This window comes from Osmerus eperlanus, chromosome 8 (assembly GCF_963692335.1).
Source record: "Osmerus eperlanus chromosome 8, fOsmEpe2.1, whole genome shotgun sequence".
Taxonomy (NCBI): domain Eukaryota; kingdom Metazoa; phylum Chordata; class Actinopteri; order Osmeriformes; family Osmeridae; genus Osmerus; species Osmerus eperlanus.
The window spans coordinates 8,145,251-8,163,115 of NC_085025.1; the positions used below are offsets into that span (position 1 = coordinate 8,145,251).

At 44.1% G+C, this 17,865-nt stretch overlaps 2 protein-coding genes across 4 annotated transcripts; one reads left to right on the top strand and one right to left on the bottom strand.

Annotated features, from left to right (window-relative positions):
• The first annotated feature begins 330 nt into the window (after positions 1-330).
• On the top strand, positions 331-6,061 carry fam167ab (family with sequence similarity 167 member Ab). Of its 2 annotated transcripts, none has more exons than XM_062468448.1 (3): positions 331-573; positions 3,779-4,512; positions 5,364-6,059. In XM_062468448.1, the coding sequence occupies exons 2-3, from the start codon at positions 4,123-4,125 to the stop codon at positions 5,625-5,627; spliced, it is 654 nt and encodes a 217-aa protein (XP_062324432.1). In that variant the 5' UTR covers positions 331-573; positions 3,779-4,122; the 3' UTR covers positions 5,628-6,059. The 2 variants fall into 2 exon arrangements, with proteins under 2 accessions (XP_062324432.1, XP_062324433.1); XM_062468449.1 differs by lacking the exon at positions 331-573 and having other exon boundaries at positions 2,898-4,512; positions 5,364-5,637; positions 5,668-6,061.
• Positions 6,062-9,666: 3,605 nt separating this feature from the next.
• On the bottom strand, positions 9,667-17,823 carry ccm2 (CCM2 scaffold protein). Of its 2 annotated transcripts, none has more exons than XM_062467760.1 (10): positions 17,416-17,823; positions 13,295-13,471; positions 13,109-13,192; positions 12,573-12,756; positions 12,213-12,349; positions 11,997-12,132; positions 11,554-11,611; positions 11,329-11,467; positions 10,921-11,059; positions 9,667-10,787 (listed from the first exon to the last, which is right to left on the bottom strand). In XM_062467760.1, exons 1-10 carry the CDS (start codon positions 17,443-17,445, stop codon positions 10,486-10,488), a joined length of 1,386 nt encoding a protein of 461 aa, XP_062323744.1. In that variant the 5' UTR covers positions 17,446-17,823; the 3' UTR covers positions 9,667-10,485. The 2 variants fall into 2 exon arrangements, with proteins under 2 accessions (XP_062323744.1, XP_062323743.1); XM_062467759.1 differs by lacking the exon at positions 17,416-17,823 and adding an exon at positions 14,480-14,629.
• Positions 17,824-17,865: the final 42 nt, after the last annotated feature.

Sequence of the window (17,865 nt, forward strand, 5' to 3'; positions counted from 1 at the left end):
AACCTCACTAATTAACGTGTCTGCGATATTTGTACATTTTCGATAATCATTGCATAGCCTAGTATTGACTATACCAGCTCTGTTATTATTTTAATTGAATAAACATAATAAAAAGGTTATCGGTGCCATTATAGGTCCCTAGGCTATATGTACTGTTGGCTACGATTCTGGAGGCTGGGACACATTTGTCATTTTATTCTTGTTTTGTCTCGAGCTTAGTTTTTGTACCATTATTCCTAAACAAAATGCCATTCATTGTTGAGTGAATAAAATAAATAACAGAGACTGTTTGCCTGTTCCTGACAGACTGGGGCGCAATTGCTGCAATATCCGATTTTGGGATAGAGACTTGACTCGGATTCCTGAGGTGTCTCTAGGCAACCAAAACCTGACGCAACTCAGACTGCCCCTCCTCCGATGCTGCTCACCATTCAAAAAACAAGTGTATCGGGGAAACTGCAGCGGGAATCTGCTGTAGAATAATTGCTAAAGACTGTCTAGTATACTTCAGGTGCTACTCAATAGTTTCAATTAGCCCGCGACGGACCTGATTTGACAGCGGAGAACAAACAGGTATGTTCAAGCGGTGTGAATTAGGCTATTATTCCAAGTGACGACTAACTGGAGCGTCGCTCAGAAGTTTATAGTGTAGTGCGTATAGCGTTTTACTCAGTGAATCGTGTTACAATGAGATTCATAAGAACAATAACAGCGTGTTTCTATGCTGGTAGAAAAGGTTAAAATGGTCCATTTTACTATGCTCAAATTGTCAGTTTGCATGTGGTCAGAACAGGCAGTCTGGATTAAAAAGCATAGGTTAGCCTACATGACAGACTCGAGACAGAACACATTGTCTCTGGCAGCGTAATTAGTGCGCCTCAAAAAAGCCCTTTCTATTTGAAATAGCAACATGCGCTTGTGTATGGATGTATGGCTGCATTGCTTGGATTAAACTAGATTAGCAAACATTAGTTTTTAACAATATCTTTGGACAGTAGGCTATAAACCTGTAAAACATTGGTTTAGCAGGCCGAGGATAAAGATGAGCAATGAGAAAAAATGTAAAGTTTTACATCTTTACGTTGACTTGTCAAGTATGCCAACTACAGTAGTTTTGGTACTTTATGGTTTAACTCTTCTCCTGTCCGTCAAACAAACTGTTGCAAATCTGTCTTGGACTTTTGCCTGCATTTGCATGTTTCTTAAAAGTTATGTTTGCTCTGCCCCCACATGAATTGAACTACATTATTCTCTGCCAAAAACTATAATCACAATTATCCTCACCCTCCATGATGTGAAAACTAGAATTGTCAATGCAGGCATCTCTAAGTTGGTAAGACATCTTGGACAAAGGCTTTCCTGCTGGGTGTCTTGGACAGGCACTGTGTGACTGTAGCTCCAGAGGGCACTGTGTTTCTTGCATAGACACTCACTGCTGTACACCAGATAGAAATTAAACCAGACTTCAGTTTTTGGCCAGACCAGATGTGGCATGTCATACTCAACACCACCAAATTTATTTTATTGGCACAGCAACCATGCTGCTGCAGTTGGATGTTGCCGAGCAATCAAATCTTGCTCTATTCAGTCACTATGAAACATAGATTGCAATGTGGTGGAGGCTGGCTCTCCTTCACTTTACCACCATGCCAAAAGGAAATTCAGCCAATGGCGACACAGGGATCATTTTCTCTCTACTGAGTTATTGTTGTGCTTCCCCCTAAGACACTGTTTAATATTCAGGAAATTATATTTTGCAGATATGCCAGTGTTTTCTTTCTCTGAAGGGAACACTGTTGTATTCACCCAAGTTTACTTTCACTCAATTAAAATTGGTCCCTGGAAATGGTGTGCCGTTAGACACAAAGGATGTCAGTTTATAAGTGTATAGCAGTTTTGCTGCCAGCTGTAAGTACAATTAGTAAAGTCTACAACATTTGTAGAGTCAATTACTACAAATGCATATCTTTATTCAGAATGTTTTAGCCATTGCATTCTCCCCTACTGGTTCTCTAAACTTGCGAAAAGAGATGCTAATTGAGGCTACATGCAAATTATCTGAACAATGACCATCCATATATGTATGAGATCTTTGCATGTCTGACAGTTCAGTTCCTACTACTAACAACAGGAGTAAAAGGCCTTTTGTTCACCCTTGTAGTGTGTCGTCACCCCCCCCCCCCTTTCATCCTCCTATCCCTGTCCCTCTTTTACTACAACAAATACTACGCCTTACAGTATATCTTTATCTTAGGGCTGGTCTTTGAAAATGGATGACCTAGTATTTTTCCATTATTCTGATGTTGTCCAGCTATAATGCATCTCACTGTGGACCAGTATTAATCTGAGATCCTTCACTTATCCCAACCACATACAAATGCATAAAGATAGGTCGAGGTCCAGGTAACGTTTTAGCATTGAGAGACATGCAGTCATACTAATACTCCTGAGGTTCACAGGGATGTGAGGGAAGTGTCTGAAATGCAATCGTCAGGTGGGTGTATTTTTAGAGGTGGAGATGTGTGTCTGGATGGATGTAATGTGAACCATCATCAGGTAGTAAACTCAGACAGAGTGATCCCATGGTAACAGTGGATCACCTTTGACCACCATCCTTGTCGGCCTGTCCCACTACAGCAGTGCTTCTCCATTATTTTCATTCAGGCCACCTTTGAAAATATTTACAGTCCCTCCAGACCTCTTTCTATAGCCACTGTGCATCTGTCTTCCTCCCCCTGCAGTCCCTTGGTGCCCCACAGTTCTGCAGTCACTCCTCCACTGTGCCCTTTTCATATTTAGGAATGTTCAGGAGCACAACCTTCTATTGGAATAGATGCTCGGTCGACTAATTTCAGTCTTGGTGTCCACAATGATGGATTGTGGGTGCGGGGAAATGGGGATCACTGATAGCGAGGGACAAAATGTAATTATGGGAGGGTTGTATCATTATTATGAGGCAATCCAGTCCCCCTCAATTAGATATTTTGGATGAGGTACCACAGTTTCATCAAAGCTACCTGCATTCCCCTCATTGCTCAGGTAGTTTGTACCTGAAGCATGATGTACCCACAATCCTGAAAAACCAATAAGAACACACTAATGGTATGTCATAATGGAATAAAAACACCCCTAAACTCCTTAACATGAATGTATGTTGTCGAGTCATAGGTCAGTCTGAGTCCCTGATGCCCCTTTAACAGCACAGGTCCTGTATTATCTTACCACCAGTGAGGATGTGTAGCTGAAAAGCGCTGACTCACTTAAGAGTGCTCTGTTGCTATGGAAACCCCCTCCCTTTCCTTCACACATGCACTCCCATTTTGAGTGATAATCCATAGCAAGACAGGGGATGTAGCCTATTTCAGAGAGTGCTGATCTAAGGCCTTTGTTGTCGGACCTCTAATTATTGAGGGTAAGCTCAGAGAGGTGCGAGAAGATTTAAAAGACTTAGTGCAATTAATCTGTATTGATGGCATGTTACACACAGAACAGCAAATACATCTAGACCAATTATATAAAAATGTCCATACTTGGTAATAGTAATCATGGTAATATTAGCAAACAATTACCGAGAACAACAGATGTGTAGACGTTACCACATTAAAAGTAGACCCTATTTAACAAACACAGAAAGGGTGAGCTTGACCAGTGTTGTCAAGTGTCAGGTTGTGTTCTGTCACATACAAAAGAAGTGCTAGACACAGCCTTATCTTTTCAGCTGCATTATACAAACCTTTTATACAATGTGTGTGATTCATCTGATATGTCTGACTTTTAGGGTTTTGAAGATCATCCAGCTAAGGACTTCGTCATCCACAAAAAAAAAACTTCAGCAGGCTTTGAAGAGGAAGCACTCACTGAAGTTTTTGAGGAAGATTCCAGAAGACACCTGCCTCATTGTTCACCAAATGACTACATCAGCACAGAGCTAGAATCATACATTAACATACACTTCTTCTCCATTTCTCTTTCTCAAACACGTATGTATCAACACAGGCAACAATCAATTTTCCAATACACTTAACACATCACGCAGGCCGCAAATGAGGAACACATCATTGGACCATTCCTCTTGACTCCAGCTTCTCTTGCAAGGTTTATCTATCATTCACTAGATTGGCCATGGAGGTCTGTCCAGTTCCTCAGATAAAGGTGGACAGCGCCAGTGACCAGGTCCAGGAAGAGGAGGTCAAGGAAGTTGAGCACCAGGAGGAGGTGTGTTCCACCTCAGATGACCACCTGGGGACCTTGAAGGCCTTGACGGAGAAACTGAGGCTGGAGACCCGGAGGCCGTCCTACCTGGAGTGGAAAGCCCGGTTAGAGGCTCAGAGCACCAAACGCTCAGTTGTTCCACAGGAGCAGCTTGGACCGGACCTGGAGGAGTCCACGAGGCAGGACAAGCCCAAAGAGAAGGACCTGAACTCGGGTCAGACAGAGCACAGTCTCCCCTCCGGACCGCTGAAGGGGTTCGAAAACATTGATGAGGCGATTATCTGGCTGAGGAAAGAGCTGGTGAGACTAAAACACATTGTTGCTCCATCTTCAATCCATGACATTACTATCCAGACTCCAGAATACTGAAAATGTATGTAGACATACAGTCCATTGTCTTGCAGATCGAAGACAGGTAATGTAATCATGCTTTTGCTTCAGCTTCCAGTTAGTGATGAGTGTTCATTAAGGCTGCATGAAAAAACACCATCCCTAGTTAGTTAGCAAATTAGCTCTTAACAAAGGAAGCAATATCCAAATCTTTAATGTTACATCGCAATGAACTGGAAAACAGACATTCAAGTTTAAGTGAGTGGAAGTGATTATTGGCAGGAAAGTGTGAGCTCTTCATACACAGATTCTGCAACAGTAATCAGTTTTACTTGGCACAATTATATTGCCTATCTTCCCAGTAAGCATGCTCGGACTGTCTCTTCTGAGCACGCAATGAAGCGCCCTTCACAGAAAGGCCAGAGCTTTGCCCAGTATGTGGCTACAAACATTAGGACAAAGACATTAGACGTGAGAATAAATGATAGAGTCTTTAGGCTGAAAGGGATGTTTGTGGATATCATGCTGTGAATTTTCTTTGGGGATTTTCTCACACCAAAGGATGGCAGTAGAAGGATCAACTCCGAATGCATCCCTTAATGGTGCTATCTAATTATAATTGGATTGGTGTTAACACAGAACTTGAGTAAATACAGAAACTTAGATTGAAACTCACAATCTCAAACAGATTGAACGCCAACTGCTCTTAAATTGTCTTGAAAGAGGGTGACTGGGGGCCCAAATTGCAAACTCTTCATGGGGCCCAACATTTTTAGCGGCGCCCCTGCTCATTGTCTCACAGCCTCTTTTCACCCTTCCAGATAGAGATGCGTCTACAGGACCAGCAGTTGGCCAGGCAACTCATGCGTCTCCGCAGCGACATCAACAAGCTGAAGATCGAGCAGACATGCCACTTGCACCGCCGCATGCTCAACGATGCCACCTTTGGCCTGGAGGAGCGTGATGAGTTGTCTGATCTTCTGTGCGACTGTCCCGTCACGCCGGGCTTTGGTCTTTCTGCACCGCTGCGCCTCATCGGTGTCACCAAGATGAACATCAACTCCCGCCGGTTCTCTCTCTGCTAACTATCATTAGGTCTGCTAGCGTTAGCTCTGCTGTGGTTAGCTTTGCTAGCATTAGCCTTAGTCTCAAACGACTCTTTGAAGGCTTTTCTTGACCTGAAAGTGAACTCGGGTGCTAGAACCTATATGGACATTTGTACTTTAGCACATCTTTGGTTCAGTCTTTGCCTGCTTATGCTGGGGTGTCTGATATTTGGTGTGGTGATGGCCCCACAAACTCATCCTCTGTAGCCAATCCTGATTTTGCTAGCATCTTAATGATTGTAGATATATTTCTGAAAAAAACGAATGGGTTTGTACAATTATGCCTTAATATTGTTTCATACAACATATTCACAATCATAATCATCAGCTTAATATTGATTTAGAATTCAATTGAAATTAAAAGTATTATGGTAAAATTATATTAAATCTTTATATCCACATATTTTACTTTGTGATTTTTTGTCTAATAATTATGTATTCTAGATTGATGATAAAACAGTAAATGCAGGAGTGTATCAACCCTTCCATGTACAAATACTTCCTTTCAGTCATGCATATGGTTTATCCATCATAAATTTAAGGACATAGCCTGTCAGTTTGAAGATAAACGTTTAAATCAACAGTCATGTTAGACATATGGGTAAGGAATCTAAACTCAATTTGAACTAAAAAGCATACATGTACTCATCCTGGTGCATTTTTCAGTAGTAAGTACAATTGATCTGGTTTTCTGGGCAATTAATTTTAATTGGTTGCATCATGGCCCATTAGATTTGCAGTCAGAGTTGTCCTGCTTTGTGAAGTGATACTGAAGCAGATATTATTTGGATTATGCACAGTCCTTGGACACATTTATTCAATATGAAGTTCACTTTACAAAAGTCAAATGGTTTTGTACTTTCAAACTGCTATTCATGGTAGCAACAGGAAAACATTGAAATCAACTGTACATTGTAATTGTAAAACACCTGAATGACCAAAAAATAGTCCTCAACACACCTGAGATTGAAGAAACAATGAAGGGAGCGGTCCACTTCCTGACCAGACTGGTCTGAGCACCCATGAGCACAACACAGTGATTATGTTCGCCTGGCCCAGTACAATGCCAAGGCTTTGTTAGGGTGCAGGATCCAGGGCTCAGTGCCACAATGTCTCCAGGTAATGCAGGAAGGTAATGCAACCCCAACAGTTACCAACATTCAGATCCATCTACCTTCACCTCTTCATGCCCTCTAATTCCACCATTGAATAAAATGAACAAAATAATATCAGTCCCAGAAAGCACATCCTGAATGTTTGAGGTGTGTTGCTGTAAGGACCACATGGAGGTGTGTTAGCTAGTTAAAAGGTTGCTAAAATATCTGCAATAATATGACATTAGGGGTCACTAAGTAATCCCAGCTCCCCCCCTCCCTAAAACGGGCCTCTCTATGTGTTAGTCCTGACTCGTTGGTTTGGCCCTAGCATGCCTCCCATCACACCCAGCACCCATGATATGAGGGCTGCTGTCCTGGATTCTCACAGTCCTGCAACGTGTGAAGACATGCACAGGGTCATGAACATGGACTTTAGCGTGTGAGAGTCGGTGTGATGCCTCCGCCCATCCCACCCGCCATCCTCTCGCCCTTTCTCGCTCCGTCTCTGTGAGCGGGTCTGACAGATTGTGAATGACTTTGTTTGGGCTGAGATTCTTCATGGTTGAACTCCAGCTTTATGTGAGTTCACTGTTGCTGAAAGCAACCCCTTGATGAAGAACGGATGAAACCATCAAAGAATATAAGCAGGCAGCATGGTCCCTGACGACGATAAAATAAGTCATAACAAAAATGATAAATACAAAAGGCCTACATGTAGACCTTAAACAATTCAGGCAGCGGCTCATTATTTTGACCACTGTCATGTGAATAAAAGTGAATAGAAGAATCCTTTTACACGTCTGCTTTTTAGTTTAACTAGAGCCTACATGGGTCAACTGCATGGGAATGTACTCACAGTACTGAACAATTCAGAGAAAGTGACAAAAGGCTTTCTTCCTCTGTGTTAATCCCTCCTGATCTTCCATACAGTATAGATAAAGGCACTGGAGTAGTAAGAGGATCTTACTTCTAAATAAAGCACCCTTCTCCTGTGTCCATTCACAATCAATGAGGTCATTAAAAAGCAATGGGATAGGTCTAAATAATATAGCATTGTCACTTATCATTGATTATACTGTCAACAATCTCATAATGTAAACATTCAACTTGCAGTTCGTGGTTCACTTGGGGGGATTGGATATGAATTCACGCTTGAACTCCGATAGTTTGGGAAGTAGGTCTTTAGTTGTAGGCTAGTCACTGGGTAACTAACATCAAACACATTTTTTCTCTGAAGCGCCATTAGAATGTAACTTGAAGGTGAGAACTTGTCAGTCAGCGTTGTCTTTCATTACTTTTCACATCCTGATGGTCACGATGTCCATGTACTCACCTGTTACCACTCTGTTTATTTCAAGTATGACACCTCATCAAGACGAACCATGGGGCAATGCTGGCGCAGTTCCCAGAATGCATCACACTGTGGAGCTTTAGCAGTTTGGTTTCAGGACATCCTCTCATCCAGGATTTAAACAGAGTGCACAAAGACATAGCTGGGACGAAAAGGAAATGTCCATTAGGCCATTTGTCAAAAACGACTCAAAAAGTTCAAACAAGATCTTTGAAATAGTGTAAAATAAAATAAGATATTTGTTTATGATGTGTAATGATGTCTAAATATTTTGATGTTCTTCCCCTTATGTGAAGCTAAAGCTCAGTCATCCCAAACGCCAGTTCAGATCTTCCAAATCAACTGACGCAGAGTTTGACCAACCAGTCAACAATTCACTCAGCAACAAATGTTAGACAAAAGACTCAGTTGGTTGTCAATGGAGCAGAAATGTAGTACTGACCCCAGCTGTGCTAACCAACAGAGCACTAAGTCAAGTTTAAAACTTTAACTGTCATTAATGTAACTGCTCCCCCATCCTAGAATTCAGTCGATTACATTTTTACCTTTACAGTGTCGCTATGGACTACAATATGGGGTGATCTGATATATTGGAGTATTTTAATTCCCCACATGCATGACAATATCTAAACATTGAAAAGTTATGATTTGTATCAGTGTCTCATTTCTATTTTGGAAAATACTTCATGTTTTGGCCCCTGGCAAGGCATCAAGCTTGTATCTCCCAATAGCCTGTGATGAGAGAGTTAATCTCAATTTCCTAGGCCACAACTCCCTCGGTGAAGCCACACAGCCCATAGTTTGAGTTATCTGGGTCCTGCAAAACGTTTTTCCTTATTTTCTGGCCAACCATCTAATGAAAGATTGAAAGGTAGGCAATTGTCAACATGGGTAGATTTTTGTTCACCCCCCCCCCCCCCCCAACATATGATTAAGTCTGTTTTTTCAGTAGGCCTATTGGTTTGACAACAAAGAAAACGGTGGGTCAGTTTGGGGAAGTGGATCGTGTAGTGACAAATAGTGTATATTCTTTCTATTCCAAAAAAGATGGGATGTCAGTAGTCTACTTGACCATGTTGGTTACTTGTCATTGGAGCAAGTGTTTGATTTTATAGATGCAGCCTTATGTGGTGTTGTGCCAAAGTGGCTTCTTAATCTGTGGTCTTGGCTTGCCAACTTCTTCTCAGTCACAGATCAACTTTAATCTGGTACTTTGAAGGCATTCAGCTTCATGCAACAAGATTTTATTAAGGGCTTGACATTTCAGAGTTGTTAAGGAGTTGTTAACTAAAAGAAAAAGGTGATTGGACAGCAGTACAACACCCTCTACAGGACATTTGATGCCACTGTTAGATATTTCAGATTACATTTTTTTCTCAGTTAATTCCTTTGGTTAAGTAATTAGACAGGAGACAGCTGGGTTGTGTTCCAGCTGTCTTCATCCGATCACTTTCAATACGAGAAAATGAGGGCATTAATCCAATTAAAAGGGCCCCATCACTATGTTACATTGATAATAGTATACAGCCAGTTCATTCGCAGCGAAAAGAACATGACGACACAGGAAACGTATGTTGACAGTATTTGTTATTTTATAACCACAGTTCACTCATTCATTGCACTGTTACAGTTATATAGTCTTTCCCCATTGGGTGAGACACTTGGCAGCACAACTACTTTTCAAGGCACAGAGACTGGTCAGACATGTGTACAGGAAATATCACAACAGTGTGATTGTGAGTATGTTGTTGGTAGTATGGGATGTTACTCATGTTATTATTACAACATGATGTTGAAATGCATTATTGTGTCAAAATCACTGAGCGGAAATGTCAGGCTAGAGCTGTTAAATCAGCCATTCACTAAATGGCTTTGTCAAACATGTTTCCATCCAAATGCAAACGATAATTTTCTGTTAAAATTGATATATTTCAGTTCTCAATAACCCCAATTCATTGGAATATTACAACATGGGTGAACATCTATATAAAACATTTAAAGAGTGTAAAACATGAAAATACACAAACCATAAAAGGAGGTATACATCAGTGTGGCATATACAACATTAAGTAAATATGCAGGAATTCACTTTGTGGATTAAGTTACTGACTGACCTTAAAACATCAACATAACACAGTATCTAATAAAAAAAAAAGTCCCCAAAGTTCTTTGGTGAATACAAGTGGGTTGAGACTCACAGCTCAAGATGGACTTATTCTGCTACATCCTTGTAAGTTGGCAGATACTGCCAATAAAGATTGAAAACTAAACTGATTAAACAAATAATAATAGCCTGTTCCTACAAAGGCCGGTAGGGACAGAAGCGGCCTCAGTGACTGGCCAGGGTGGCTGGATCCTTCCCAGGTGCTCCTCCTTCACATCCATCCCGTCAGGGTGTGACGGCCTCCAGGTCCATGCTGCAGCCCAGCGCCTCGATGTCGTTGCTGATGTCAGAGAGCATGCGGTCCCACTCGTCTCCCTCGGAGGGCGCCAGCCCCTCGTCCGAGCCCCCGCTGGCTCCACCCCCCGCAGCCCCGTTCCCGTTGGTGGTGGAGTCTGAGGCCGAGCTGGCGGTGCGGCGGTAGCGGCCGAAGCTGTCCGTGATGATGCCGCGGCCGTCCTTCACGCCGATGGTCTCCAGGAAGTTCTCAAAGTGCTGGCTGTCCTTCTCAGGGATGAAGGGCCTCAAGCCTGGTGGGGAACACAAGAGAGCCTTGATTTCACCCAGAAAAAGGTAAGTGTGGAAAGGGGGCACAGGGGGGGATGGAACCATGTGTTGTCATCCGACGGGAGTAGACCATGAGGCCTGTAGAAGTGTTTTTACCCAGTAGAAGGAACTTCCTGCTGTCGCCGTAGAGCTGGCGGAGGTTGATGCAGAACTCGTGGATGGAGGCGCCGTTACGATACTCATGCAGCAGGGTGGCAAACTGCTGGATCTCTTGAGATGACAGCTTAGTCCTCAACTGAGAGTAGAGATGTGGTGAGTGGGGGGAGGGAGAGAGAGCAATGGAAGGGGCAGAGATGGAGAGAAAGGATGGGAAGTCAATAGAGTGTACAGAGAGGTAGAAGTGATGGGAAAGGTGAAGTTGGGAGCCATGATTGTTCATGTGGAAGGCTAAAGAGCACTGTTTAACACGTTTTTAAAGGCTGAGAGAAAAAGACAAGGTCTCTATCTTGTGCACACCCCCACAACACAACCCCCCCCCCACCCCCCAACCACCCACCCACCCACCGTGGTCATGTAGTCCTGCAGCAGCTCTGCAGCGGTGGTGCTCAGCTCGCCCTCGCTGGCCGTCTTAGTCTGAGGTGAGGCCGGCGTGGAGGTCGGCGACGGAGAATTGTCGCCTGCCTCCAGAGAGTCCTGGAAAGAACTGACAGGAGACCGTCTGGGATCAGAAACACACTCTGGGTGGCCTGATCCCCACTGGGACCCGGGACTGCCGTCTCAGGTACTTACAACGTGCTGGCCTCGGCCTCAAAGGCCTCTTTGACGTCCACCTTGCTGGAGGAGTCATCTGAAATCAAGACAAGTACATGCAGCTGTAAAGAGGAACAGGGGGGGGATAAAGGAACTGCATCCCATATTCCAAAGAGATGCTCCACAAGCTCCTCAACAGAGACAACAGGTGGATACACCAGAGAAACAGGCTCACACAAGACAGAAACAAGCCAGGAGGCTTTCTGGCTTGACTGCATTCTCGTGTCCATGCATTTGTGCTTTGACTTAATTGTACCTCGTATATTTAGTCATTTAGCAGACATTTATATACATTTGTATATAAGTGTGAACAGTAGTTTGTGTTCTATGTGGAGTCCAGGATCAGGTCCTACAGCTAGTGTGAAAATGAATGTAGGCCTAAATAAACAGATCCTTAAACGGACGGATGGACGAAGTGTTACCGCTGTAGAGAGAGAGGTGCCTGGTGGGGGTCGTGGCTCCGTCAAAGATGGCCCTGTCAAGGAAGTCGATGGTGGACTCAGTGTAAACCATCTGGAAGACCTGGCCGAGGAGCAAGCACAGCTCCTCAGCTGCAGCCTGGGGACAGACAGCAAGCTGCACGTCAACACCACCACAGGCAACACATCAACAACCTTGATGTGTTGTGCGTGTATTACCTTGTTCTCTACGGCCAGCACTAGCAGACAGCAGACCTCCACCAGCACAGCCCCGCTCTCAGAGAGGGAGCTCAGAGTCTGGGACTTGGACAGCTCTGGACAGGAGCTGGGGCAGGGGGAGCCCCCAGACTCCTGGGCTGGAGGGAGGAGGGAATGGGGGGAACAGCAGTTACATCACTGGCTCTAGAACAGGTTGCAGGTCTCACTACACAAGAGCATCAAGTTACAGTTGTGTCACACGGAAGCTGTAATCATTACATTTCTCCGTTAATCAGATGAATATATGGCTCCAGGTTCCATAGGGCAGCAAGCCAGGTGTCTACACGTTTCCAGGACAGCTGACCAGCCTGGTGCATATACCTGTTTTGAGCACTACCAGGTGCAGCGAGTCGTCACGGATGTAGGAGACTGCTGCGATGTCGTGGATGGGCACGCGCAGGATGATGTCCTCGCCATCACGCCAGACCAGCTTAACGTTGTACGCAGACAGGCTCACCACGGCGTCCTGCTCCGACGTGAGCTGACCAGCCAGCTGGTGGGACTTCTGGAGGAGTGGAACACCGAGAGATCCGAGAGGTCAGAGTAATGGAGATTTCGGGTAATACTTTTTTGGCGTTGTCATTTAAAAGACGCGTGTTTGGAACTTTGAAAGCTCTAGAATTGTCACCAGCAACACATCAGTTGGACGTATTAAACCCTTGTTAATACAGACTGTTCTTAGACTCCGACCACCAAAATACTGTACAACTTCTGATCCTTCTGCTGTATTTTCTACATGCACTATTTGTACGTTACATTGGGGGGAAAAAAGCATCTGCTGAATGAATAAAATGTAAATGTCATGTAAACCCATATCTGGTCTCCAGCGCTGTAGGTGAAGCAGGATGTGTGCTCACCCTTGCATTATCAATGAGCTGCAGAACCTCTGTCCGACTGGAGGGGTTGAGGTATCCTGGCACTGAGGTCAGCTGCCCTAGATACTACAACACACACACACACACACACGTCAGGGCCCCTCAGTGATACCTGGTTCACACTGCACACCTGTAGCTTGCCCTCCGCACTGGGCCCCGTGGCCTCACCTTGACCTCCTTCTCGATGTAGTCGTTGAGCAGGATGTCAGGGTCGATGCGGTGATCTGGCAGGGAGAGGGAGAAGGTGTGGAGGACGCGCCTCTCTGTGGACTTCTCTTGGGCCTTCTTGTCACGACCCTTCTCTCCCTTCAGAAACACCCGCTTGAACGGAGACACGATTCCAGGCTTCCGGGAGGGAGGGGAGGGTCGAGGGAGGGAGAAAGAAAGGGAGGGAGACAGAGGGTGAAATTAAAAAAAAGAAAGAGTGGGAAGTGAAAGAGACAGACAGGAAAAAAAGGAGAGAAATAACAGAGTAGAGAACTAGCCTCGGTTATTTTTGTGTTCTTAAGAAATGTACCGCGCTAAAGTCTAAGCGTTGTCATGTCACGAAAACACAACCGCAGAGGAAAAACTGGCATGATTTATACTCAAAAGTTCTACTTTTTGTACTTCCCTAAAACTAGTCTAAATTTAAGCATATGGCAGAATCTACATCCCACATTTTATAATAGAAATACTGACAGCATTTGTTGGAACAATGACCATTGCAATGCTGGCACTGAAACCGAAGTCCTTTACTGCTACAGTCAAGCACAGCCCCAGAAGGAAAAAAAAGAAAGAAAATGAAAATCCAGTGAGGCTGTGTTTCCAGGCTTCAGTAGAGCCAGTGCTACAGGCCAGGTCAGACATGCTGAATCTGCATCTTCTCTGTCGGCCGAAGAGAAGCCAGCCACCACAGATCGCTGAGTTTGACAGCACACAAATGTAGCATCTCCAGTTCCCCTGTATGACCCATGTTCCCCAAACCCCCCTGGTAACGTTTAGACGCCCCCGTTATAGGTATGAAGCATTTATAGGACACTAAAAACATTATGAGGGATGATGAGATCCCCTTCGTTCTGAAACGGGCATGGGGCCGTTTCCACTGCGGTAGGAGGTTTAAGACCACAAGACGCTGACGAGGTCTCAGAGAGAGGAGAGCCGTCTACATGTTCCTTCCTCCTTCTCCAACTTCCTATCATCCTACCGAAGCCCATACTTCAACACGGCTCAGTACCGTCTCAGACCTAGTCTGACCACACGACCAAGCTTTAAGTAGAGACCACGAAGAGAGAAGTACAAATGCTTCGCTAAGATGAACTGAACCCAATGTTTATCAGCAAACTGCTGAAAAGAGAGGAAAAGTACCCCTACCTCATTCTCCATGAGCCCCGCTGGGGGGAGGTGCCCCTCGGTCGGCCCAGAGACAGGTGCTGGGTCTGGGCTTGGCAGCAACAGAACCCGCTGCCTCCAGTCTCTCACAGGTAACGGTTGGCAAGTGACGTGTGAGTGCGTCTGTGGCCCGTTATACCTCAGCATAGATACAAAAACAGGAAAGAGATCGACCACTGACTTCCTCTGATGGCACGTGTCACTCGCATTGCTAAACAGCAGCGGAAGTGTAGTGCGCTACAACTAGCATCAATTCAAACCAAGTTTTGTAGGTCATGAAGTCGGAGAGAGCCCTCACTGGAGCTCAAATTTAAGTAGGCTTTTCAAGATCAAGGTCAAATAGACCAAATAAACAACATTTCCTGGTTGTTAAAGCAGCAAGTTAACCACAAAACCATCTCTAAATATACCACCGCATTATCCATCTCAGTAGCCCTATTATCAAGCTGCGTTCTGCCACATGAAACCACACACTCCGCTGTGGCTCTCAACATAAACCACACCCTCGGTGCATCATTTAAGAGTGCTTCGCTGCCATTCTCATACAGGAGGAAGTGCATTAACATTTCATTACCCTCAGGTGTAATGACACACTTCTGCAGGTGACATGACCCACAGAACCTTCTGGCAAATGGACCAACGACAACAAAGGTGCCATGTGGCGGAGGAGGATGAGGCTACATTCACCGTAACACTACAGAGGAGAGGATGTGTCTATACAACAGTCAGAGAGAGCTTGGCGATTAATGAAAGAGCACCTTCAGTTTGGAGCCTCCTGACAGGGCACCAAATAGTCTTCTAGTCCCCCTTGGAATACATTTGCTCAAGGTCAATAATGCCAGGGACCACTAGTATCCATTATTGATATGGGTCTTTATCTGAAGCCCTGTGATGATGTCAGTGAGGGCCAAATGGCGGGAGTGATGGAAAGCCAGGTTTAGGCCACAACAATTATTTGACCTTCTCCTGGGGCTCATTTATTCATGTAGGACCAAACCCATGGAAAGGACAGAGCTGGGAACAAGGAATTTACACAATGCAGTGCTTTTCCCCTTTTTAAACCTAACTTTACTGCCAACATTTCGATTGTATTAGTATATAATAAAAAGTAATGAGAGAGACGCTCCTCACCTCACGCTGTTAGGTGTACTGAAGAGATAAGACAAGACCAGCTGACTGCCTTATTCAACAGCACCATCTAGTGGGAATTTGTACTTTGCCACCATGCACAATAAAGTATTTATTTTGGCAGTGGCTTTCATTGATTTAGCATCAAAATGTGTCTTGTTCAGGGGTAAACCTTGCTCGGGTCATAGTACAACTGGAATTTTACATTTACATTTAGCAGACGCTTTTATCCAGAGCGACTTACAGTAAGTACAGGGACATTCCCCCGAGGCAAGTAGGGTGAAGTTCCTGGCCCAAGGACACAACGTCATTTTGCACGGCCAGGAATCGAACTGGCAACCTTCAGATTACTAGCCTGATTCCCTGACCACTCAGCCATCTGACTCCCAATTTTGTTATTGACACACCTGCTTGTGCTAACAAACTCTTGGCCTATATCCTAACAAAAACTGACTTACACTTGGCTGATCCAGCAGACCTGTGCTGCATGTCTAGAATTACAGCCTGCCCTGCAGAAACATGAACCTTCAGATGGAGAGCAAGCATCACAAGGACCATAACTGTTCCCCAATGTATACATTTAAGGAAAACACAGAATGAGGGCAACATTTTAATAAATACCTTTCTTATTTTATTTTTTCTAAATTTGCTCATGACAGTATCAAAGTTATTAGCAGGAAACTCCTCCTTTTCACATATCTACCCAGCCTTGACGAGCCCACCTGCTAACAAAATGTTTCTTCCTAATCAGCAACAATCCCTCCCTGCTAATCTCAGAGGAGGGAACTGGACAGGAAGTGGTAGGCCTAGCATCGGTTTTTCCAGAAGGAGGTAGTTCAGTCAGAATGACTGTTCTCCCAAAACTCAAAAGCCTAACAGATGTAAGAAGAAACTACACATGGCTCCGACTTTGGTGTTGGCAGACAGAGCTCTATGTCTGTCTCCTGTCTGGCTTCTCCAAGCCCTGCCCTTCCTCCTACTGGGTGAACCAGGAGGAGGGTGGGGCCATAGGGAGTCCCACAGCAAGGCACAAAAATACTTCCTCAAGGAAAGACACATACGCATGTTTGTGTGGTCAGTCATGTGTACCTAAAATAAACACTGACCCCCTGCTACCATAGACCAAAGTTATTGACAGCTGAAACCAAGTAGATACCCCCTCTGACACCAACGCCTCTTCTTAACAATGCCTACAGGAAGCAGTCTCAGAGTAAGGGATTTTATTACAGTCATGAGAGGGAAAACTTTCTGCACATATTTTTTTTTAAATTATTATCCATTCTATGAGATAAACAATTCACTTTGACTCAGAACTTAGAGTACTAAGACCATGGGCGGAGAAAGATTTAGCCCAAACCTAGGACCTAGTCTAGGTTTGATGTGAGTTTAGATAGGCACCATGACTAAGACAATGCTCACATTGAAACGTTGACCATTACATGGAGTAGATCATACTGACGCCCAATACTAATACCTCCAGAATGGTCAAATGATCGAAATAAAGTTATCTTTGGCATCACGCTGTCATAGGGTATGATCTTGACAGCTGTTTTTCTTTTTTGAATAGCCAAAACTGTCACCTTAAATTTTTATCAGAATGTGTCAAGTTTCTCAAACTGAAGTCAAGCTGTAGAGTTCTGTATGTAAATTACTAATATGTCATCAACTACACTTGTTAGTTAGCTAGCAGGCTAACTTTGCCAGCTGGCAGGCGCAGGCTATAACTGGCTATCTCGCTAGCTAGGTTGATCTTTTTTAAATTTAAGTTGTTGACAGCAAGTACGACTTACCTTTTTAACTTTTTTCACATCATCCTCCATCTCTATGTGCAGGTCATCTTCTTCATATTTACTTTATCATAGTGTTCCTTTCACAACTCGAATGCATCGCTGGTGCCACAGTTTCTGACATTTCTTTCCATCTCGAAAAAGCTAACTAAATTAGCAATCAAGCTAGCTCGCAACAACTTTGGTAGCCAAAGGATGCCCAGTACAAATCCCAAATAGTTTATCGTTCCCTATCATAATTCTTCAGAGATATAAAGGCAATTCCTTTTTTCTTTTGTAAGTAAACACAATAATGGAATTATTATACAAACAAAGATAAGCTACCAAAAAAACAAACTGAGGGAAAACAGGACCAACTTTTCAATCCTGCCGCCATTTTGGGCGTTGAACTCCTACAGCCCAGCATGCATTGCACAGCAAAAACAGTTCTGAAAAGGGTTGGAATGTGACTTA

Coding starts and splice junctions, on each gene's coding strand:
- fam167ab (XM_062468448.1), top strand. CDS start 4,123: ATGGAGGTCTGTCCAGTTCCTCAGATAAAGGTGGACAGCGCCAGTGAC. Junction 4,513..5,363: donor TCTGGCTGAGGAAAGAGCTG/GTGAGACTAAAA, acceptor TCACCCTTCCAG/ATAGAGATGCGTCTACAGGA.
- ccm2 (XM_062467760.1), bottom strand. CDS start 17,445: ATGGAGGATGATGTGAAAAAAGTTAAAAAG. Junction 13,472..17,415: donor ATGTGAAAAAAGTTAAAAAG/GTAAGTCGTACT, acceptor CCCTCCCGGAAG/CCTGGAATCGTGTCTCCGTT. Junction 12,133..12,212: donor TGCTGGCCGTAGAGAACAAG/GTAATACACGCA, acceptor GTCTGTCCCCAG/GCTGCAGCTGAGGAGCTGTG.